We start from the raw sequence: 24,553 nt of genomic DNA, 5'->3' as shown, positions 1-24,553 counted from the left end.
TCGGTGGTTCGATACCCGGCTTCAGCAGTCGATGTGTCCTTGGGCAAGACACTTAACCCCAAGTTGCTCCCGAAGGCTTGCCATCGGTGTGGACTGGATGTTGCATGAATGTTAGTTAGAGTCTGATGGTGGCACCTTGATGGTAGCCTGTCATCAGTGTGTGAATGGGTGAATGATATGTAATATACTACCTATATACTATACTGCTTTGGATAAAAGCGTCTGCTAAATGACTGTAATGTAAATTTTGTGCTGCTGTAGCCTGTAGAAAACATTGTGCTGCATTTTTCTGCGGTCATGATAAAAGGGGTTTGATAAACTCTGATAAACTCTGAGTTTATCAAGAGATCAGCAGCACGAACAACATCCGGTAAAACTTCACACAACAGCAATCAGTAGACTGTGAATATTCATATGCTTAGTAAGTGACAAGATCACCGTTCAGAGTATGTGGTTGTGTGTTATTTTTGTACTGCTTTTCAAATACATTCAAATGCAATATCATGTCATCAAAATAATGGGTATATTGCATATCTGCAGTCACACAGAGGCGTCATATGGGTTTGTCATACAAACAGGAAAATGTGAAAGGTATTAGAGGAAGTATATAAGATCTGATAAACCATTTCAAATACATTTGTAAAGTGTGCGTATGCTAGCTGTGTGTTACTGATAGGTGCACTAACAGACAGTCACTATAGTCATAGTGCTAGTACAATGAACTTCATATGTGATTTGAATATTGCAAATACTTGTATCATGAGATGCCATCAGTACAACGGTTGTCAACTGAATTGTCTGCATTATTTCCCAACTCACTGTCACCTAAAAACTAGCGAGCCTCTCTGAAACACTAATCGTGATTCACCTTTGCTGAATGCCACTTTTTGGCAAATAATTCATTATTGATATTATTCAGTGGGCTGCACGGTGGTGTAGTGGTTAGCACTGTCGCCTCACAGCAAGAGGGGCCCGGGTTCATTTCCCGGGCCAGACAACCTTCTGTGTGGAGTTTGCATGTTCTCCCCGTGTCAGCGTGGGTTCTCTCCGGGTTCTCCGGCTTCCTCCCACAGTCCAAAGACATGCAGCTTAGGTGCATTGAAGACTCTAAATTGCCCGTAGGTGTGGATGTGAGCGTGAATGGTTGTTTGTCTCTATATGTCAGCCCTGCGACAGACTGGCGACCTGTCCAGGGTGTATCCTGCCTTCGCCCATTGACAGCTGAGATCGGCTCCAGCACCCCTGCGACCCTTAACTGGATAAGCAGGTTACGGAAAATGGATGGATATTATTCATTATAAATTATACATTATTCTTTCCTATTCTTAACGCAGAGCTATGGCAAAGGATCCTCTGTTTGAAACTGACAGGCGCTTTTCAGGACCATGGTCAGCTCACGAATCATTGACAACTTTAACTGAAAGTAACGTCAGCAAATAAAATGAAATTTAGTGAAAATGCACAATTAATGTAACACATTCAAACTCAGATCATATGATTGGATTTTAGGAGCAAATCCAGTTAAGGGCAATTTGATTATATCTAGCTTGCATAAAGGCTGTATGAGCATATACATTTACAACACAAACCAGTCAGAGGTATTCTGTTATGTTTTAGATCAACTAGAGCCACGTAGGATGCAACACTGTCTCTAACATCATAGAGCACTATGCCTTTTTCTTTCCATTCGCTTCCTCTTTTAACGTGCATTCTGATTGGCTCTCCGAGATGCTTCCAGCCAATCAGCCTCCGCCTGCTGTGGAGGAAGGAATAAATGCAAGATGGCTCCTCATATAAAAACAGTCTTCTGGGTCGCCCTCAGCGTGCTTCAAAATAACTCTTTATACCTTATTAGGTTAAAACATTTATCCTCGAAGAGTTCTGAGGGGTAACTTCAGCTTTAGATTGATATGCGTATGGTATTCAGCGATATTTCGTGGGAGAAGATACCGAAGGGACAAGAGTGACAACTTTGTAGCCATGAATGTGTGAACTCAGCAGCACACAGCCTGGGCCTCGGCTAGCTAGCGGTAGCTGCTAACTAGCTAGCTAGCTAGCTAATGACTTCACCTAGCTGCTGTTATCTGTCGCATTGGAGCCGCTGAACAGCAGAGGGGAAAACTTCTCACATTACTGGTTGCCTGTTGAATGCGGGTTGTGAAAGGCCATACAATAATCCAGCATGGCTGTATCAAGGTAAGATTGGATTGTTTTTTTATCTTACCGAATCGCCAAACCCAATTAACGCCAGCGAGCTAACATGCTAATATGTGTTAGCTTTTGATATGGTGAAGAATGGCGTGGTTAGCCAGCTAGCTAACACAGAGTAATGTATTGTGTGATTGAAGTCACTATTGGGGCTCACATGTTCGCAGGCCGGGTACATGACTCAATTACGTCACATGTTCACTGTAAATGTATTTCACACTTTTTAAAAAAACTCCCAGTCCTCCTCCTCCTCCTCCTCTCCTGTCCTTAAGACAGACACCGTTATGACGCTGTAACGTCATCTGGGTGAGGAAGGCCAGTTTGCAAACACAAGACACCACTTCAGGCTACCTGTAGAGCTGTGTTAATAAAGGCAACTAGAAGAGGGAGACTGTTTACTCACACATTTAAAAACGCAAGCATGTCGGATTGCAAACTGTCTTCGAGCTTAAAGTTTGGTTACTCATTAAAAACATGTTAGAGAAATGGATAAGTCAGTGACTGTTGTGATCATTCCACGTGGTGTCAATGGGCCTCTTCTGCATAGAAAAGCAGACTCATCTGTAGTCTAAGTATTAGTGGTACCCATCACTAATCCACTCCACTTTATTAATAGACTGCTAATGACCTCAAGGAAAGTCCAGGTCCATTAGCCAGGTTACCTTGGTGCAAAGATGCACTAGGGCTGGGCAATATGGGGAAAATCAAATATCACAATATTTAGTACCTTTAGTGCCTTTACTTAATATTCAAACAATGCACTTTTTCGATAATTAATCACAAGTAATGTGGATATAATGACTAAGTGGATATAGGGAAATAACAGGACAACCTGGTTACTTAAGATAATAACATCATTTGACTGTAATGCAGCTATTTTAGTACCAGGAAAATACACTTATGCCAGATAATGATATCAAAAATCCAAGACGATGTCTAGTCTCATTTCACGATATTGCTATATCGATATAGGCAAAATAATTAATAATACATAATGGTTTTCTCCATATAATAAATGTGTGTGTGTGTGTATGTATGTATATATATGTATGTATATATATATATATATATATATATGTATATATGTATATGTATATATATATATATATATATATATATATATATATATATATATATATATATATATATATATATGTATGTATGTATATATATACACGTGTGTCTATATAAATAAATAACAACCTTTTTTTTAAATTAAGAATTTAATGAAAAAAGGTCATATTAATGCACACGATTAAGATCATGTATTCCTTAGACCTTTTAGAATTGGTCTTTGCACATTAGAGCACCAAATATTGGGGAAGAGGAAGCTGCATGTTGTTTAAATTCTGCGCATTGTGCATGGTCTGTAATGTTTCAGTTGACCTTTTTTTGTTTTTTTATTGTCACCTGTCTTTAGACTCGATCGTTTGTTTATCTTGCTTGACACCGGAACAACACCAGTAACCAGGAAAGCAGCGGCCCAGCAGCTTGGAGAAGTGGTCAAGCTCCACCCACATGAACTCAATAACCTCCTATCAAAGGTGTGTTTTGATAGCTTTGTCCAAACTATATTTCACCAGCCTCCATAAGATAATGTCAACTTGGACATGACTTTGACTCACCCTGCAGTCAAATTTATGGAATATTGATAATGTCCCACGGTGTAATTCCTGCTGAGCTGAATGTGCCATGTTAGCACCTGGATTTACCTTGTTACTGTAAAAAGCCTAACTTCTTGACAAAGGGGGCAAACAGCAGGGGCACAGATTCTGTTTTGTTTTGGCCGTTTCACTTGTCTCTATCCTTTGGTTTATGGGTCAGACAGTTTTCATTTAAATTCTACACGTAGTAGCCTACATTTAAATGTATTTTCTGTCAATTACCAGGTCTTGACCTACCTAAGGAGTCCCAACTGGGACACTCGAATAGCAGCAGGCCAAGCTGTAGAGGCCATTGTGAGGAATATTCCTGAGTGGGACCCATCGCCCAAGCCTAAAGAAGGTGAGCATTTTCTGTCAAATTTGAGTGACACTAAAGGGATTGTTCACATAGTTTGACGTTGGGTTGCAGTTACAGCATGGGAGCAAAGCAATCTACTGCTGTCAATACAGTCTTGTGGCTTTGAAGTAGGTTCAGTTCCCAGTCATAAAGGGCTGCCTAAAGGCAAGATAAAGTGGTGAAAATATTCTAAATGTAGCGTACACTTGAATAGATATTGGCAACCCCACTTCAAATATTCCGAACTATCCCTTTTTTAATCCCAGGCATATGTGCCAAATTAAACACTGGAATTCCAGTTTGTTTGTTTGTTTGTGGGGGTTTTTTTTAACCTGGCTGTTGAAGAGATTTTACAGTAAAATGAATGTTACAAATTATCAGAAAATGCAGCCAATTTGGATTCAGGGCTAACTGATACTGTGCAGGTTTTGCTGCTCAAACACATAATGCCCTCTGTTAGTTGTGAACTGGAAAAGATACCCTCTACTGTAGGTTTCCACACTTCTGGGTCTAGTATAATTGGACATTATACATTGGACATTTTTTTTGTCAAACATAGTCTCAAAATAACAGATGACTGTTTTAAAAAAGTTCACATGGAGACTACAAAAACATCAGGAAAATGTCAACGCATTCTCCTCTTTTTTTTGGTTTGACAAACCAAAAATTATGAATTCCAGTCATCATGTTAGAACTAGTGATGAAAGAATGCACCTTTGGCTAGACCAAACCCAGTTAGTCCACTTTGTCTCAGCAAGGTTAAACCTTGCGCTGTTCTCTCCTTGAACACTTATTATATTTTAGTAAAACTAAATGTGAATGTTTGTTTCTGTTATTCACTTGACTGTATGACTATAAAATGCTGATTTGGAGGGCCTAAGTAGCGGAGTAGTTACAGCGCAATGTCTCCGTCTCTCTTCTGCTCTACCCCATTTCCTGTCAACTGTCCCACAAGGGCAAAAACGCTCAAAAAATAAATAAATTGGTGAGTTAATCATGGCTTATAAATGCTACGTGTTAACCACAGCTTACCTCAGCATTTCTGGCGGCTACGTTCAGACCTTTTATTGAATCAGTTTTATTTTTATCACAAACTGAGAAAAGTTTCTATTTTTTAAATGTTGAACGGAGTTCTCAGAGTGCATCAGAAGCAAGGCTTTGTAACAACTCGGCTTTTTGGTAACTAACAGCATTACATTTTTTTTTTTATATGACCACTCATCCCTCCATAATGGATCCGTCCATAATGTTAATGAAGACCATTCAAAAAAAACAACAACACAGGCCTGCACAAGCCTGCTCTTGATGAAAGGCATTAGTGTGGACATGATCTCGGATTCATTAAGTAGTTGGAGGGACAAATGTGCAGTTCTGAGACTCCTGTTTCTTTCTTGTAGAGTCTAAAGAAGACTTGTCTCCAGAGGACTCCTCTTGTGACCGGTTGAGTTTCTACCACTTTGACATCTCTCGCCTACTGAAACATGGGGCCTCTCTGCTGGGATCCGCGGGGGCCGAGTTTGAGATGCAAGATGACAAAACTGGTTTGTAGTGCTTCTTTATTAACGACTATTGGGCAGCTTTGTTTTTGAGCGTGTCTGACTTTAAGCTAAAGGGATTCTGACTTAACTTCTAAAAAAACGTTTTGAACCAAATTAACTCCCTATCCCTTAAATCCCACACTTTAGTGTTGTGAAAAATAATTATTAACTGAGGCTGGAGTACAACATCACCACTTGTATATCCTAGGTTGATTCTGACACAAATACCACACAGTGAACTGGGCTACTTGGCTGTGAATTTGAATTTAATTTAAATGGGGAAAGCTGCTCATCCCTGTCTTTTACAGGGCTTTCCCCTCTTAGTTGACAAATCATTGTTTTGGTCTTAGATTTCTTTAGTTGATTAGTTCTTTTTGTGCTTTTTCATACTGAATGACTTATTTCCAAGACACTTATGAGCACATCTCTTGTAAACAACACAATATTGAAAATGTTGCTTTTGTGTGAGTCTTTGAAGAGAAATTTGACAACCATAATTAAATCAACTAATTGAGTACTTCATAAAATCGTATGACTGTTAGGAAACTGTTCCTGTTTTTATTTGTGTCCCCAGTTCTAATGTTGTTTGCCTCATAGCTGCATTTAGCTCCAGAATGTTCACATACTGATAATCAGTACTCTTCACACAACTACAATTAACTTATTTTTCAGGCTCTCGAGTTTTACCCTGATGTCCTGTTTTGTTTTCTCAGGTGAGATGGACCCTAAGGAACGTCTGGCCCGCCAAAGAAAGCTCCTTCAGAAGAAGCTGGGTCTGGACATGGGCGCTGCTATCGGCATGGACACAGAGGAGCTGTTCAACGATGAGGACCTGGACGATAGCTGTACAACCAGTGGGATTACAGCCCATGGAAGCAAAACAGCAGCTGGATCCAGCTCCCGCAACCACGTGGTGGGTCTCATTTTAACCTGGTACCTTTGATTCAGCAGACCCATGAGTATGCACTTTGTGTCCTTTGCTTCACTAAGTGAGAGAATGTCAGTATTTCAGTGTGGTTATATAATATGCTAATCACCTTTTTTATATTTCTCCTTGATCCATGTGTAAGATGTCAACCATACCACTAATATAGATTGGCAGCTGCACTTGAACTGACAGTATAGAGTACAGGTCTTCATTCACTGCTTGCCTGTTCTGCAGAAATTCCTACACAGTATTAAATTATAGATAGGAATTGTGCGTGAATGAGGAAGTAAATGCAGATAGTCAAGAAGAAGCGCTGTTGATTTGGAGTAGGTTAGATTTACTTCTTAAAGTGATGCACCATTTGGAGATTTGTGGCGCTTTGAGCCAGATAATGAATTTGTCAAATGAGTCATTCAGCAATCTTGTCTACATTGCGGTGTGTCTGATGATGCATCTATGTGTTGAGTTGAACCTTGAAATAAATAATCACTTCTGCCGTTTTCTTTTCAGCCCATTCAGGCCGCTGACTTGATTGACGCCGAGTTCCGGCCAGGCATGAGCAGTCGTCAGAAGAATAAGGCTAAGAGGATGGCCAAGCTAGTGGCCAAACAAAGATCCAGAGACACGGATCCAAATGAAAAGAGGTAAAATTAATCATATTGTGTACCTGAAACGTGTCCGGTTTGATTACCAAACACCCTCTCCATCTCCTAAAAGAAAGTACCAAGTAGAAACCCTAACACTGGCTCTTTAACAAAATTATACATATTGAAGGGTCTTTATTTCTTTTTTTTTTCTTTTTTTCTTTTCTTTTTTTTTTTCTGTCATATAAAACCAAATGTGTTGTTCCTAGCATACTTAAGATTTAATTTATATTTTCTATTTTTGACCCATTTCATCTTAATAGTTTTGGAACTTTATTTTTATAAGTAAAGTTTGATTGCTTCCAATGATGACATGATTCACTTTAATCTCTCTGCTCTTAAGTAACGACAGTTTTGAGGGGGAACCTGAAGAGAAACGAAGGAAAACCACAAATGTTGTCATTGACCAACCGGCAACGGAGAATAAAGTCTTAATAGACAACGTTCCAGACAACTCCAGTCTGTTAGAGGAGGTAAGGCATCTAAATCAATGCGATAACTAACTGATGTCAAGTCCTGGTGATGTAACTGAGGTCTCATTGCTTTGTCTTTAGATACAAGAGTGGCCTCTGGAGAGCTTCTGTGAGGAGCTCTGCAATGACCTCTTCAATCCGTCATGGGAGGTAAAAACAAAAAGCATGTTCAAATTGTAGTTTAACACAAGATTGTGGGCTGAGTTAAAGGTGACCAGTGAAAAATGAATTTACAGACGAGCTAAAATAGTATTGTGTGTGTGTGGTTATTTTTCAGATTCGTCATGGTGCAGGCACAGGTCTTAGAGAAATCATCAAGTCCCATGGTTCTGGTGGCGGGAAGCTGGTGGGAAGCACCGCAGAGCAGGTATATCTCAATCTTGTGCTTAGGTTTGGTTTTTAACATGTCTGTGAGAATTAAACATGACACAAACCGTCCGATGCTTTGATGTAGATGTTGCGGCAGCATCAGGAGTGGATAGAGGACCTGGTCATCCGGCTGCTCTGCGTCTTCGCTCTGGACCGCTTTGGAGACTTTGTTTCTGATGAGGTTGGTCTTCTTTTTTTCTTTTCTTTTCTTTTTTTGTCAAGTGAACAGAACTTCTGAGGATGAGAAGTTGCTGACTGACTTCTGTTGTTGTTGTAACCAGTCATGATTTCCTCCATTCATGATATAATAATTTAAGGAAAAGGGAATTGTTTCTTTTGCGTATGCAAAATATATTTGTTTTAAGGCAGTGTTTTTTGGCATTCAACCTTGCCTCTCGTAATTATGACATTACGTGTGATAACACGTTTGCTGCGTTGCATTTATAACCTACTGTAAAGAGGCTTTTGTGTTAAGTGTTAAATCGTTTCCTCATCATTTCGTCAACACTGTAGACTTGCCCTAATCCTTACAGCAGTCAGTTTTAAGATGAAGAAATGTGTTTTTAAAAAGATAAGGACTCAGTAACCCTCTACTTGGATATTTGTAAGTTACATTTCCTTGTGAAACAAGTATACATCTCCCCGTATAATGCAACACAACCTACTGCCTTAATAATGACCGTAACGGGGAGTTGATGGGAGCAAAGTAGATTTAGGGACATTACATGTGATTGTATTTAGGTGGTCGTGTTGTGTTCCTCCTTTTTGTAAGTGTGACTATTTCTGCAGGAATTTTATTCTTTGATTGGTGGGAAACCTTTTATTTAGTCAATTTGTGAAAGCTCAACCTGAGAGGAGGAACTCCTAACTAAATTGACCTTGTGTAGGGTTTAATTAGTTTGCAGTGAAACACGTGTAATCGAACAGTGTTTTATGTCATATGAATGGTGGCTGACCGGCTTACTCCACCAACATCATCCAGATATATTTGGCCAACTAGTGTTAGTTAACCAGCTAAATTCATGCTATTCAACTCTTTCATTTTCATGTCTTTTTATCCATCCTACACTTCCCTCTCCCTTTGCCAGGTGGTGGCTCCTGTCAGGGAGACGTGCGCCCAGACACTCGGTGTGGCCCTACGCCACATGACCGAAACTGGCGTTTCCATGACAGTAGACGTCCTGCTGAAGCTGCTAAAAGAAGACCAGTGGGAGGTCCGTCATGGCGGCTTGCTCGGGATCAAGTATGCCCTGGCTGTCCGGCAGGTACCACCTGTTCTGCGTGTTTATGACCAGCTGTTGAATACCCGTAGCAGGGTTCCACAATGTATTCTATTTTGACTGCCATATGTCCATTAATTTAAATTGTGGTAATGGGAGGATTTGTTTGGACAAAACGCTTCTTTTTTTTATGGTGTTGAAACATACATGCTCCTTATGGAGAGATGTCAACATACAGGCTATTCTTTCTGATCTCACAAGCATTCATTTATGTTGATCCACATCTGCCTGTTACTTTTGTGTCTCAGGACCTGATCTCTGTCTTACTGCCCCGGGTGCTCCCTGCCATCACTGTAGGCCTACAGGACCTAGATGATGACGTCAGGGCCGTGGCAGCCGCATCCCTCATCCCGGTGGTGGATGGCTTGGTACAGCTACTGCCTAATAAGGTCAGAGGAAATAGTAGCGCCTTTTTAAATAATCTCAAAGTCTCTTAAAGTTTTTGTTTCCAGTCTCGTCCCCTCTAAACAACTCATTTTCACATTATCCTCAGTTTGGGGTCTTAATTTAGTTTTGAAATACTGTGGGTGTCTCTCAGGTACCCTTCATCGTGAACACGCTATGGGATTCTCTTTTGGACCTGGACGACCTCACTGCCTCCACCAACAGCATCATGACATTGCTGTCCTCGCTACTCACCTACCCGCAGGTCCGCCAGTGCAGGTCAGTCTCACAGAGGTTCACACAGTAAATGCTAATGCCTCAAAATCCTAATTGTTTGTTTGTTTGCAGCAGAAATATAAAGTACATTTTCTTAATGCTCCATTGGACAAAAAAGGCATTTGTCTACAGATTCATATATAAATTCAGTGGCCACAGAGCATCTTCTTTAAACAGTAGTTCTTGAAGCTGTGCTCAGCTTAACGTATTCAGTAAGCCTGCAGGTGGGCTTGAGATTTTGTTACTGTTGACTTAAGCATTAGATTAGTATACATGTGATTGTGTTCCATGTTAAATGCAGTTCGACATTTAAGGGTTTGATTGCCTTAGCATATACTCTTTTTAACAAGAAGCTCACTATAGTGACCTGGATCGTCTATTGTCATTAGGTAGGCAAATTGTCCCCTCTTCTTCTATTCTGTGGCTTTGTGTTTGGTGGTGTATCAGCAGTGTGCCAAGAGGTTGGCTGGACTTCATTTGAACTTGATTTACATAAAGGCACACAACTAGACAAAGCACGTCCACCACTGAGCAAACTTTCTTCAAACACACAATTAGATGGCCACTGACTCAAAGTCTAGACAGAGGTTTAGAGTATACCCTTGTAATGAGGCATATTTTATTCAGTTTCTTTTTTTTTGTTCTCTAAAATGATGGTCTTGCATGGCCGTTCTTGTGTCCTGTCCACTCCAGCATGCAGCAGTCATTAACAGTCCTGGTCCCTCGGGTTTGGCCGTTCTTGAGACACACCATATCATCAGTAAGACGGGCAGCTCTGGAAACCCTTTTCACTCTGCTCTCTAAAGCTGACGAGGTAAAGCTGACTAAGCAGTTGGATATTCATATATCTGTCAAATCTCATATATGATTCAACCAAGTGTCAGAAATGCTTACATTTTAATGTATTTATTCATAACAGCCAGTGTTAAAGTCAAAGCTTTTTTATTTTATAATTCTGACTGTGTTGTGCCTAATTGAGCAGTGTTTTATCTTTTAATCTTTTCAGAGCTGTGCAATGTGGATCAATCCCATCCTACAAGAGATGCTGCGGCACATTTTCCAATCCTGCATACTGGAGAGCAATGAAGAAATCCTTGAACTGATTCAAAAGGTATGCTGCATCACCCACACATCATCTCCAGTCTAAAATGACTAATAGGGTTTAAGTTTGATTATTGGAAGCAAGTTGATAAAGTTCTAATCTCTTATTTATTTTTATTTTTATTTTTTGGGGGGATAAGTCTTACTTTCCTTCTCTTGCATATGGATGACCTTTTTGGATTTAGTCTTGATTTGTGAACGTTTGTCTCTGGGCAGGTGTGGATGGAGCTGCTGTCTCAGGCCCCACAGCAGTACGTGGTGGCAGCCAGCTGTCCATGGATGGGAGCCTGGCTCTGTCTCATGATGCAGGCCTCACACATGCCCATAGACATCAACATGCTACTGGAAGTGAAGGCCCGCTGCAAGGTTGGATACTTTTTGTATTCATAGCTAGATAAGACTGAAGAGTAAGACTTGCTATTTTAGCAAGTGAAATGAATAATGTTTTACATTTAATATTCAGGAAAACAAATCTTAAGCTCGGCTTTTTTGAATGTCTAATTATCTATATGTGATGTATACCATTTAAATCATTTGAGGCATCAAAAATTTTTAAATAAATGAAAAAAAAACAGTTTTATAACGTCAGTATGACATAACTTGGGACACTAGGGCGTTTCTGTTGTGAGTTAAATCAACAAGTTCATGCAAATAATGCATGTGACTTTAAGACATCACACAAAACGGATAAGCCTTGCTGCGGTTGCTAGGCGACTGACTGGCAGACAGTGTGAAGGTAACAGCCCTGGCCTGTATGTCTGTCTGTATGTTGAGACGGAGGAGCTTTAGCAACCTGAACAGTCCGGGGGAGGAAATAGAAAAGTAGCAGAGACCCCATGCTCAACCCAACAACTGAATAGCTAGTTTGTTTAAAGAAATGGAGCTGAACTCTATAAGAGTATGAAATTAGAAACGGGAACCCCTTTAAATTTGCATGCACCAAAATATATAGTGTATGTGCAATAATATTTGTGTGTATATATGTAGCAGAAAAGATGACATTTTTTTTTAATTTAGTGCCTGGAACTTTCCATGTGCAAAGCAACATTTATAATGCCACATGAAATATATGTTAGGTCCATTTTTTAAGCAAATAACTTTAATAATGAATGTTCTCTTTATACATCAGGATAAGGCTGGGTCAAAGGCACGTCAAGGGACCATTCAGGTGAAGGAAACGGTCCAGGAGTATATGGCAGGTGCCGAGACGGTGACAGATGACCCACTGACGAGGGACTACGTAGTGGTCCGTTCTCGCCTCATGGCTGCCAAGTGAGTTTTGATCGTTGCATATGAAAAGTAAAAAGTTATCAGCCCTGATCTTGAGGTGAACTTGAGACTTTCTCTCAAGAAACAAAGAGTCCTGGATTGCCAGATGAATAGTTTTGTTCTGACAGTGCTTCCCTGCTCTCTTTTTGTGTCTCTGTAAACCAGATTGCTGGGGGCTCTGTGTAGGTGTATCTGTGACCCTCAGCTCAATGCTGCATCTCAGGAGATCCGACCAGCTGAGTCTTTAGGCCATCTGTTGCTCTTCCACCTGAACTCCAAGTCTGCCCTGCAGCGCATAGCTGTGGCTCTGGTGCTTTGCGAGTGGGCCGCAATGCAGAAGGTGAAAAAGTTCAGACTATAGAGTTTGTTATTGCGGATTACAAGTTGAAAGTGTTTCCTGGATGTAGTATGAGCAATTGACTTTTTCAATCTCTCTCTTTCAGGATTGTCAGGTGGTGTCATCGATGGTTCAGCCTCGTCTTCTGGCCATTCTGTCGGAGCATCTGTACTATGACGAGATCGCCATCCCCTTCACACGCATGCAAAATGAGTGCAAGCAGCTCATTGCACTGCTGGCCGATGCCAACATAGACCTGCAAGACCGCCTCAATTGTAGCGTTTTCACTATCGATCAAGCCAATGAACTGGTAGGTGCAGCCACACACATGCAACCTAATCAGAAACCTTCTCATTGATCAAATTGAAATCAGTGTTAAAGTATTATAGAATAAATTAAAATGGGTTTTAAAATAAATTTTCTCCATTGTACCTACAACCCAAAAAAACAAGACCCCAAACCTGTAGTTTACACTGAAGGCTGAAATTTCAAGGTGTATGGCTACTATTATTATGACAGTTTTTTTCCACATCATGCTCCAGCTGTAATTTGGTTTCTGTCCAGGTCTTTATTTCCTAACCTGACAGCTTAATTGTCAGCTTCAAAGGTCAATGGATGTTGCACTCTGTAACAGATCACCCCCTTTCCAGTCACTTACATCCCCCCCCTCTTGTTCCCTAGGTAACCGGCATCTTCACAGAGTCAACAGCGGGTCTGAGCGTGAAGTCCAGTCAGTGGCAGGCACTGGACAGTAAACGACAGCAGGCCCAAGCGACGGTGACAGAGACCAACACAGAATGGCAGCAGCTGCATCTGCGCGTCCACATGGTCACGGCCTGCGCAGTGATTAACCTGCAGGTGCTTCCCGAGAAGCTCAACCCACTGGTCAGGCCTCTGATGGAGACCATCAAGCGGGAGGAGAACACCCTCATCCAGGGATACGCTGCGTCTTTTATAGCCAAGCTGCTGCAGCAGTGTGCCGGCCGCTCGCCGTGCCCCAACCCCAAGATCATTAAAAACCTCTGTGCCTCGGCCTGCGTGGACTCCGCGGTCACCCCCTCATCTGCCTGCCCCGTACCCCCCACACAGGAAAATGCCAAAGGTAAGTGTTGCTGAAGCGGGGGGGTATGCAAATTTCCCTGCTGCGGGACTAATAAAGGATTATCTTGTGTTATTTTTAGTAATTTTACTCAACGTGTCAGCTACCAGCAGGTTTTCAAAATTCTACAGATTCATAAATACACTAAATGGTGTATTGTACTTGCATTCCAGCGTATGAAAGGCTCATTGCATGGGTGGAATATAGTCTCAAAAAGTCTTCTAAAATGCAAGTGCTCTTAAAAAAAGAATCCAAGGCACACTGTCTGGGTTTTTGCAAAATTGAAATGCATTTGTTTTACATGGCAATATGTATTTAAAAAAACCTGGTGTGAACAGGGGTCATTGAGAGGGTGGTTCTCTGTACATGTACAAGCCTATTGGTCAAAAACAAGGAAGTGATAAATTATCAGTAAAGTGTAAAAGAAGGAGGGGAAAGGGGAAGTGAAGAAGAGACAAAGACTGGGTGTCTTTGTTTTTCCGTATTAGTACAATAGCATCCCTCCAATAATCCCATCACAATGCTGAAGAAGTGCGTGCTTGCATGCTACTGACCATATTTTTCACTCCTTTATCATGCCCTTAGGCAGTGGTTTGGAGAAAGATTGCACTCATCACCTGGTCAACAAAACCCGAGGCATAATCACACTGTACCGCCACCAAAGGGCAGCGTTTGCCATCACCAGTAAGAGGGGGCCAGCCCCTAAAGCCCTGAAAACCCCCACCACAGAGCTTCCTCCTGGCAGCACAATCTGCACTGATAACGATGAGGTACAGAGGGCTGCTGAAGGACATTCTCCTCACATTGGGTTCAGAACGACGACAGGTTGTTTTTACCTCCTTTTTAAAAAATATTATGTGTTCCCTTTTTAGAGCAAGAAGCCGTTTCTTATTCAGAGACGAGGGGCAGAGTTCTCCCTGACAACTGTTGCCAGGCACTTCGGCGCAGACTTCACCAAGTCTCTGCCATACTTATGGGAGAACACAATTGGACCACTGAGGACAGCAGTGACTGAAAATCAACGCATTGGTATGTTGATTTGGTTGATCAGAATTTGATCACGCATAGAAATTGTGTAACAGCTGTTTATTAAAGAGTTGAAGTATTTCAATTGGCTTGTAGACTTTCTATCCTTAAATTGGTTTGTAGCATGTCGGATGCAAAATTCAGTTTAATTACGTAATTGTCTCATGCTGATTCACAGCTTCTGATTTAAATCAAAGTCTGAAATATCTACGCTCATTTATTAGTAGGGTTAGATTACTGTGTATATCAGATGCCTATAGGTTTATAATAATTTAGAGGTGTTCTGTTGTTATCTGTTTATTTATCTGACATGTGGCATATGATGAATTCCCAAAAGGGCTAATAAATGTCTACCAATTCCCTTGATTACACAAAGAGAATCCACTTAGTATCGTCCAGGACTCAATGTTTCAGGAAGTCCAGGTTGTAAGTACTATGTCCTCTGAATCACTTTTCTGTTTTATTGTGCGCTCTAGACAGGCAGGTCCAGCTGGAGAGGGGAGACACTGCAGCTCAGGAACTGGTCAACTCTCTACAAGTGCTGGAAGTCATGGCTGGGGCCATGGCTGCCGAACTCAAACCTTTGGTACGACTGCTTTACTCTACTTATGTACCACCATTTACCAAAGTCCTCTCACTGATTCAAATTGCATTAGATGAAGACTTAACAGTTGAATATTGTCGCTGAACTACTCTCTTGGCCATCAAAGTATCTGTTTCAAAAAGTTAATTTAAACTAATGAAACTGTATTTAGAACGGAAGGAGGGATTTTCAGGAAAAGTTCATAACGGCATCTTAAACCAGCCATTATAATGCAAGCCAATTATTTTATATATACTTTTTTCTTCCTCTAGCTGTTGGAGCACCTACCCCATCTGTTCACCTGCCTGCAGCACCCGTACACAGCGGTGCGTCACATGGCAGCACGCTGTGTGGGTGTGCTCAGTAAGATAGCCATGCTGGAGACCATGAACAGTTTCCTTGAGTGTGTCCTCCCCTGGTTAGCAGCCATCGAAGACTGCACCAAACAGGAGGGTGCCATCGAGGCTTTAGCCTGTATCCTTCACACCGTGACTTTTGATTCAATTTTCTTAGCTGGCACAGTAGAAACATTTTCCGTCACAGATGTGCAGTGATGCTATTTTAAAAAACGAATTGTAAATGAAAGCTTTGACCTTTTTGTAGCTGTGTTTTTCCACAGTACTGTCCTTGACTATCATGTCTCCAGGTGTCATGGAGCAGCTCGATGTGGACATTGTGCCCTACATTGTGCTGCTCGTAGTCCCGGTGTTGGGCCGTATGAGTGACCCCAGCGATAGCATTCGTTTCATGGCCACACAGTGTTTTGCCACTCTCATCCGCCTGTTGCCCCTTGAGGTAGGAGCTCAAAAACAGAAATGCGTTTGTTTTATGCAAAGTTAAGAATCTCTGCAAACCAACTAAATCACTCACTGGTGATTACACTTATAACACAATTATCGTTATCCAGCGCTTTGCTCCTAAAGGTTTTTTCCTCTGTTGTCCTCCAGGCTGGTATACCAGACCCTCCGGCCATGTCAGCTGACCTGATCCGCCAGAAGGCCAGGGAACGCCACTTCCTGGAGCAACTACTAGATGGTAGAAAATTGGAGAACTACAAGATCCCTGTTCCCATTAAGGCTGAGCTCAGGAAGTACCAGCAGGTGGGTCATTTTTAGGGTCTCTGCAATACCACCTCAAGCAGCAGATAAATAATTAGTAAATTTTTACATATTTTAAGCCTGAGCTGCCTCTTCACTTTGATCAGGAGATTTTTGCTTTAAATGCTGCAAGCTGGCATTGTTAAAAGACAGAAACACTAACCACAAATTATTTTCTTGACAGAGTAACTTTAAAGCAGTCAAATGGAGATGGTGTATTTGTGCAGGTTCCTTCTAGAAATCTTGGCAGCTCTGCTGAGACCAGCCACCCATCTCTTTTTAAATAATTGAGCAGTGCAGAAAGCCAATTTAAATTGTTACTTCTATTGGTCAAAACACTGCCTCCATGTCCTCAACCTTAACTGACTCAGAATGAAATATCACCGTCAAACAAGCTGCAGTTCCAATGTATAGGCCGCTTTTTTGCTATGTCAGTGTGCAGATTTCAGTGTGGGTCTTTGTGTCACCTTGCAGGATGGAGTGAACTGGCTGTCCTTCCTGAACAAATACAAGCTGCACGGGATCCTGTGTGACGACATGGGCCTCGGCAAGACACTGCAGTCCATCTGCATTCTGGCAGGAGATCACTACCTCAGGTAGTCCAAACGGCACTATCACTGTTACTGAAGTTTAACTCTACAGCATCAGCACACTGTCTAATCTCCTCTGTCACTCGATACAATATAGTGTACCATTCGGACACATTATCACTCATATAATTATTTCCTCTTTAGTAACTTCACGGCCTTTAGATCCGTAGAGAATGTTTATAATTGAATAGGTAGATATGAGTCCAAATGTTTCATCGATTTTAAGCAGTTGTTTATATGCAGGTGTATGTAATCAATGTCAGATATTAATATACTACTATATTTACTACTAGTACTAAATGACTAAGTATTGAACGAGTTAATCACAATATAAGGTCATTAAAGCTGGCTTTGTCTTGTTGTTCTTTTAAGTTAATATCCATATATCTGCTCGAGACTAAATTCTTGTCCGTCGTCTGCATGTTTAACATGAACTATTTCCACAAAAAAAATTACGAGCTGATGTGAGATGAAATGCCTCATTTAAGCTGAAGCACAAATAAAAAGCAGTTTTAGTTTAGTTTGGCTAGATTCATAGAAAAAAAAAAAAAAAGAGTAAATTTCCCTCAAAATGTTGAGCTTATTCTATAAAATATGCTGAATATGGAAATGTCTTGTATAATATGCTATTCATTTATGACCACAATGAGCCTGCCACATGCTGGGCTGTGAAACAATGGACAAAGCAGGGTTTGACAGTTTTAGCATCAACAGTGATTTGTCCCAGTTTGGATCCTCGTTCTTTACAACGCTCGTTCTCTTCCATGTTTGAAGTCCAGCGTAAATAAACTTGACTCAGCCTTCTGTGTGTTTGATGTCTATTCAGGGTACAGGAATATGCCAAGACTAAAGCCGCAGACAGCAGCCCCCTGCCCTCTCTGGTGGTGTGTCCTCCCACACTGACTGGCCACTGGGTGGACGAAGTGGGCAAATTCTGCACCAAAGAATTCCTCAACCCACTGCACTACACTGGGCCTCCTACAGAACGAATGCGGTAAAGCTTAGTCAGACTTATTAACAAGGCGAAAAGCCTTCCAGTGTGCAGAGAATGATTTATGTCCTCCTCCTGATGGTGTTAAGACTTTCAAAACTGAATAAGTACAGTGCAGAAAATCTGTTCACAAGGACAAAGCACCTTTTAATGTTTGTTTGGATCCATTATTATATGCTAACTGTAATAACAGTATACAATGTATCCTTTACGTCCTCTCACAAAATTCCTGAAACTAAACAAAGATGTACTTTTCCAGGCTGCAGCACCAAGTGAAAAAACACAACCTCGTAGTAGCCTCTTACGATGTTGTACGGAATGACATCGACTTTTTTAGGTGCGTATCATTTCACTCTAAAATATTGTTTTGTGTTTTGGATGTAGGCGCTCAGTTTTCAACTTGAACTTTTTTTTCCTAATGTGTTTCTTTTTTTTTTTTTTTTTTTTAAGGAATATCAAATTTAATTACTGCATCCTCGATGAGGGTCATGTCATCAAGAACGGGAAAACCAAACTCTCCAAAGCCATTAAGCAGTTGGCTGCCAACTTCCGAATCATCTTGTCAGGAACGCCCATTCAGGTGAGCTCAAAGCTGCGTGGCTGTTGAAATTTTACTTTTTCCCATGTGTCTACACTTCGAGGATGAACATTCTCAACTCTCGTCTGTCCTCCAGAACAATGTCCTGGAGCTCTGGTCATTGTTTGACTTCCTCATGCCGGGCTTCCTTGGAACAGAACGGCAGTTTGCCGCTCGCTACGGTAAACCGATCCTGGCCAGCCGGGACGCCAAAAGTTCCTCACGGGAACAGGAGGCAGGTGTGTAAATATTGCAGATTTCTAACTAAATATTGCTTTTCCGAACATCCCATTTTCTTTATTATGATTCTTATAAAGACTACAACATTAGCGATGGTAATTATCGGTTCCTCCCTCTCAGGTGTCCTGGCGATGGAGGCCCTACATCGGCAGGTGCTACCCTTCCTTCTGAGGAGGATGAAGGAGGATGTCCTCCAGGACCTTCCTCCTAAAATAATTCAGGACTATTACTGCAACCTGAGTCCTCTACAGGTACTTGTGTCCCCCCAACTACTATCTAATGGGCTTTTTGTTTATGGTAGTGATCTTGTATATTATGCTTTTTCTACAGTCTTCTATTGACTGAAAGTAGCTAGCAATTTTATTATTGGCCAGCCATATAAGTTTAATGCTTTTCAAATGGAATGTGTGCTTACAAAAGTCTTGGTTAGACGTATCGTGACTGTTTTCACAGGAGCTACATCTGGATAATGGCCCAACCTCCGTGTAACGACATGGTTTGCTTTCTCACTACTTGCAGGTTCAGTTATATGAAGACTTTGCAAAGTCTCGAGCCAAGGCCAGCGTGGAGGACAGCATCTCTAATACCGCTACAGCAGAGGAGGAGGAGAAGCCTACACTGAAGGCCACAGGCCATGTCTTCCAAGTACTGAGTCTTTTTCTAGATAATTATTAAGTTCAAATGCAAACCTTCTCTTAAACAATAGTTAAGGTGCTTTGTGAAGACCTTTTTTATATTCATTATATAAACTAACTATCTGATGTTCATTCTGTATGTTACTCATCAAAATTCCTTAAGTGTATCCTAGAGGTCCAACAATTGACTTGAATTACTTTTTCTTTCCTCATTTAACATTACCAAAGTCTTTTTTTCCGGCAGTTGTTTTTGACTTCATCTTGTTTCACAGAGCAGATGTGTAGTGATTTGGAATCAAAGCATTAACTGGTAACACTGCTGTATATCTTAGTATTATGACCATGCAGTAATATCTACCTCTATTCTTTCAGGCGCTGCAGTACCTGAGGAAGCTGTGTAACCACCCGAGCTTGGTCTTGACCCCGCAGCATCCCGAGTACAAACGCATCACTGAGCAGCTCGCGGGTCAAAGCTCCAGCCTGCGGGACCTTCAGCATGCGCCCAAACTCTCCGCTCTCAAACAGGTAATGTGCAGGGAAGTCTTTTTTGTTTATTTATTTTATTTCTATATCAACTGCACCACAGGACGACTTCTTGTGTGGGCCACAGTTTGGAAAACATCTCATATAATCCATAATAATGTTTATATTTTTTTTCAATGAAAATAATATGCTTGCATAAGAATGGAATTCAGGGAGAAAGCAACAGCCAAATACGACTGTGCTGCCCACAGGCTGTTAACAGCTAACTAGCTCCTACCAGCTCTCCTGCATATTAAAACACAGATAGGATGTTCACAATGTTGAGTTATCAGGGAAGGTTTCTGTCATCCCCTGTACAATGGGCCACCATCAGTCTTGATCTCTGATTCCCAGTAACCTTTTTTTTTGCTTTCTTTTCACCCTGTCTCATACTAAGGCTGCGACTTGTTTTCTGTTTTCTGTTCTCAGTTGCTGTTGGACTGTGGTCTAGGAGGCGGTGGAGGATCAGAGGGGGGCACCGAGGCAGTCGTGGCCCAGCATCGGGTGCTCATTTTCTGTCAGCTCAAGAGTATGCTGGATATTGTGGAACACGATCTGCTGAAACCCAAACTGCCGTGCGTCACCTACCTGAGGCTGGACGGCAGCGTGCCGGCCGGCCTGCGTCACTCCATCGTTTCCAGGTCAGTGGATTGATTTTTATAGTGTCTTTGGCTCAGAATTCCTCCTAGTTCAACCTGTTAATGTCCAATTTTCATCCCCTGACTTGCTTCTCTCTGACTCTCAGGTTTAACAATGACCCATCCATCGACGTGCTTCTGCTGACCACCCATGTCGGGGGTCTAGGTCTGAACCTGACGGGTGCGGATACCGTGGTGTTTGTGGAACATGACTGGAACCCCATGAGGGACCTTCAGGCCATGGATCGTGCCCATAGGATAGGACAGGTACATCCAGCAGAATACAGGACACACACAGCTACATAAACCAGGCTCTGTGCTCCTGTCAACAGTGTGGACCACATCCCAAAAACATCTAACTTTGGGGTTCTCAACATTTTGTAGCCTAAGGCCCACTTCTGTGTGATGTGTTTGTCACTGTCCGCCGTAATGACCAGAATAAATATTTTGCTTACTCATCACTCATAACTGCCAGCCCTTTTATAAATTCAGATTCAATGTATTCAGGGTCATATTTCTTCACTGAACGCTTTGGAGCTTTTACTGACACACGGCTGTCAGTTTTATCGTTTAAAATATTTTTTTGTTACTTGTCATTGAAATTATGCATTGAAATTTGACATCTTTTATTGAAATCTTGAGCACATTTAGATAGAAACATAACTAGCTTTTGTAAATAACCCAAAAACATTTTTTTCATTTATTCTAACAATTTGGCAGTAGCTACTCGGCCCACTAGGTGGCGCTCTGAGGCGCCCAGTTGTTGTTGTGAATAGTTGCTTTAGATCATCTGCTTTGATACATTCCTGCTGCGTTAAGATGATAATGAATCCAAGATGCTCCTGTGGCTCCCAAAGAAGGATGTTACGTGTTCATCGGTTTCCTTGTTGCATTATTAACTCCGTCCTTTTGAACAGCCTCGGATCGTGTGACACCGCTGCTCTTGTGTGAAACCAGTGATGCAAAATGGCCAACGTGAAATGAAATTGGCATGGAGGCCCCGTCCTACACGTCTTAATACATTCCCCATTGTGTTTCTTATCGTGCAGAAACGTGTGGTGAACGTGTACAGGCTGATCACAAGGGGCACACTGGAGGAGAAGATCATGGGTCTGCAGAAGTTCAAGATGAGCATCGCCAACACCATCATCAGCCAAGACAACTCCAGCCTGCAGAGCATGGGCACAGACCAGCTCCTCAACCTCTTCAGTCTCGACAAGGTGAGACCTTAGAGTGTTTCTCTCACAGAGACATGGGAGAAACATGTTGGTGGGGATCGCAGATCTCCCACATTGAGATCTTAACAATGTCTTTTTAAAATGAATTCAGTCGTTATTTGACAGTCGGGTATGAATGCAATCCCTATCTCGTGAAAACATTGATAAGAAACAAATCCACATAGCAAGTTGAACAGTCAACTAACTCTGCCACTTCCTGCTAGCTGGAGCAAGCCTGGGCAAAAGCTAGCAGCTAGCAAGAAAAAAAGAGATTAAGAAATGAATGACGCCATGGCATTGCCTCTCTAAACTAGGGGCAAGTCCGCCAGCACTGCCTCACTAATTGGCATTCTGAGATCTGACCACAATGAGGCCAGAATAGAGATAACGAGTGCTTATTAACCAAAATGTAAATGCAAAAGCCTGAGGATCGGATGTCATTATTCAGATACGATCACATGTTAATGCCCTCGGCTTATTGTAGCAGAGGTGCCCCGCTTTGGCTGACGTCAGAAGAAAGGATCCCACCTTTTAAGAAATAAAACATTAGAATTCAGAGCAGAGCAGAGTCGCTTACTCACACGCATCTGAGTGAGGCTTCCGTTTTAAATATTCTAAATCTGTTAGGAGCTGAGAGGCATCTGAGGTTTAAACCCAGGTAGTGCTTGTACTTTTTTTTTTTTTTTTTTTCTTTTTTTTTTTTTTTTTTTTTTCTTCAATCCTAAGATAAAAACTGTACCAGACTGTTGTTCATTCTGCTTAGAGGGAAAGAAACACCTGATGCTTATGTATTCCTGAAAATACACCTATACCTGTGGAATGATCGCCATGTTTTGGCTGAATTGTCTCGTAACTGAATTGTGTTTTTCAGGGTGAGAAGGGTGAGCAGTCGTCGTCGACCTCAGGGAAGTCCTCCATGAAGTCTGTGCTGGACGGCCTGGGGGAGTTATGGGACCAGCAGCAGTACGACACGGAGTACAACCTGGACAGCTTCATGCACTCCCTGCAGTAGCACTGAATGACCCCCACGCTGCCTCCACATGCTGGCCGAGCAGGACCTGGTCAGAGCTCTGAAGAGTCGCCCTTTACTGCAATTGTCTGCACGCCAACCCCCCCACAACTTAGACAAGGTTACTATTGTTACCAATGTCCCAGAGCAATAACTAAAACACAGCCAATACAAGAACTAAATCTTTATTTTTCTTTTGCTTCAACAATGATGAGACATCCCATAATTCCTTGTTGAGAGCAACAACAAGTCCCCTTTCGAGAATAGAATGGTATGAAGACAATGTACCATCTGTGACACCTCCAATGTTAAAATCATCCACGTGGGTTTACAGCATCGTCGCCGCTGTGTACAGTGAAGTAGCTGCGGTCTCTCAAGCATACAGTGCATCAGAACTATAGTGGGCTTTTATAGTAACGGCACCAGGTGCTACATTTACAGCCCGCCGCCCTCCTCCCACGTCACATTGCCAGAGTATCCAGTGTTAACCGCTTCAGACACCTGTACCTCCCTCCTATCTGCCCCAATACCACTCGCACCCAACCCTACCCTCATCACAAGGTCTTAAAAGCACTGCAATACCCAGCCACACCCGACCACGCCTCCCCTACCGACACAAACAAGGGAAACGGGGCGAGACTGACAAACTCGCTAGACAAACCACAGGACGTCATCACGCTGCCGTGGTGTTTTCTAGCCCTGTGATGACTAATGCGATCAGCTGCCGTTTGGGCTATGACAAGATGACTGCAATCCTCCAGATGGTGCTAGTTCTTACTCGCCCACGGGAGATTCAGGTCACATGACCCGTGGTCATCAAGAGGCTTTAGCGAAGAAACGATTAGTGTTGAAATGTGGTGTAACAATGACCTGGGAAAGCACTGCGCTCGAAGCAGCGTTAGAGAGACTGAACACGGGGCCAGGCTGAAACTGGTACCTGAAACTTCTAACCAGTATTTTAAAAAAAAGAAAAACTTGTACATATTTCTGTAATTGCTGCTTTTTGTTTATGATGGTGGAATTGGAATAAATTCTACAGACCTTTGAACTACATAGCTATCCTTTTTTTCTTTCTTCTTACATGTGAACAGAGATGGCCAGTAGATGGTGTGGTTGTACATCCAGGAAGAATAATACTAATAGGACATGAATGAACCTAAAGTATTGTCACATACACATTTTAGGGTCATTAACTGCTTTATTTCAGCCACACACTGCAAAGGAACACATTTTCAAAGAAGATTCAGCTGCAGGTTGAGGTTTTTCATTCCATGTTGCCCTTGCAATTGAGTTTCTGAGGTCATTCTTGACCTATTGAAGCTACTAAATGGAGTCTGTGGTGAGATTGTTTTGTCAATAATGAAGATTTATAACATGGACGAGAAGTCAAACAACACTGATTACTAACAAATTTCTTATTTTGAAAACTGAATGAACGTGCTTTGGAATGTTTAGAAATTAAAGTCAAGTTATCCGATTTCAAAATATTATTTCAAATAAAAAAATGTAAGAACGCAGGGT

General features: G+C 41.8%; 1 protein-coding gene across 1 annotated transcript; it reads left to right on the top strand.

Moving 5' to 3' along the window:
- Positions 1 to 1,808: 1,808 nt before the first annotated feature.
- Positions 1,809 to 24,101, top strand: btaf1 (BTAF1 RNA polymerase II, B-TFIID transcription factor-associated). Its single transcript, XM_054599715.1, has 38 exons — positions 1,809 to 2,196; positions 3,629 to 3,752; positions 4,098 to 4,212; positions 5,607 to 5,750; positions 6,461 to 6,660; positions 7,186 to 7,319; positions 7,663 to 7,792; positions 7,874 to 7,942; positions 8,070 to 8,159; positions 8,247 to 8,342; positions 9,250 to 9,426; positions 9,690 to 9,830; positions 9,980 to 10,104; positions 10,795 to 10,915; positions 11,108 to 11,212; positions 11,419 to 11,568; positions 12,332 to 12,474; positions 12,637 to 12,811; positions 12,915 to 13,118; positions 13,490 to 13,910; positions 14,493 to 14,677; positions 14,780 to 14,936; positions 15,410 to 15,519; positions 15,789 to 15,990; positions 16,163 to 16,311; positions 16,464 to 16,616; positions 17,088 to 17,209; positions 18,030 to 18,197; positions 18,454 to 18,531; positions 18,645 to 18,774; positions 18,869 to 19,010; positions 19,132 to 19,262; positions 19,531 to 19,656; positions 20,019 to 20,171; positions 20,598 to 20,809; positions 20,914 to 21,073; positions 21,856 to 22,026; positions 22,895 to 24,101. Exons 1-38 carry the CDS (start codon positions 2,183 to 2,185, stop codon positions 23,033 to 23,035), a joined length of 5,568 nt encoding a protein of 1,855 aa, XP_054455690.1. The 5' UTR covers positions 1,809 to 2,182; the 3' UTR covers positions 23,036 to 24,101.
- The last annotated feature ends 452 nt before the right edge of the window (positions 24,102 to 24,553 follow it).

This window comes from Anoplopoma fimbria, chromosome 6 (assembly GCF_027596085.1).
Source record: "Anoplopoma fimbria isolate UVic2021 breed Golden Eagle Sablefish chromosome 6, Afim_UVic_2022, whole genome shotgun sequence".
Lineage (NCBI taxonomy): Eukaryota > Metazoa > Chordata > Actinopteri > Perciformes > Anoplopomatidae > Anoplopoma > Anoplopoma fimbria.
This window is presented reverse-complemented; position numbering and strand designations above follow the sequence as displayed.

Bases quoted from the DNA above. Each gene is read 5' to 3' on its own strand.
- btaf1 (XM_054599715.1), top strand. The intron at 18,775-18,868 runs GTGAGCTCAAAG...TCTGTCCTCCAG, and splicing joins TGTCAGGAACGCCCATTCAG to AACAATGTCCTGGAGCTCTG. The intron at 21,074-21,855 runs GTACATCCAGCA...CTTATCGTGCAG, and splicing joins GTGCCCATAGGATAGGACAG to AAACGTGTGGTGAACGTGTA.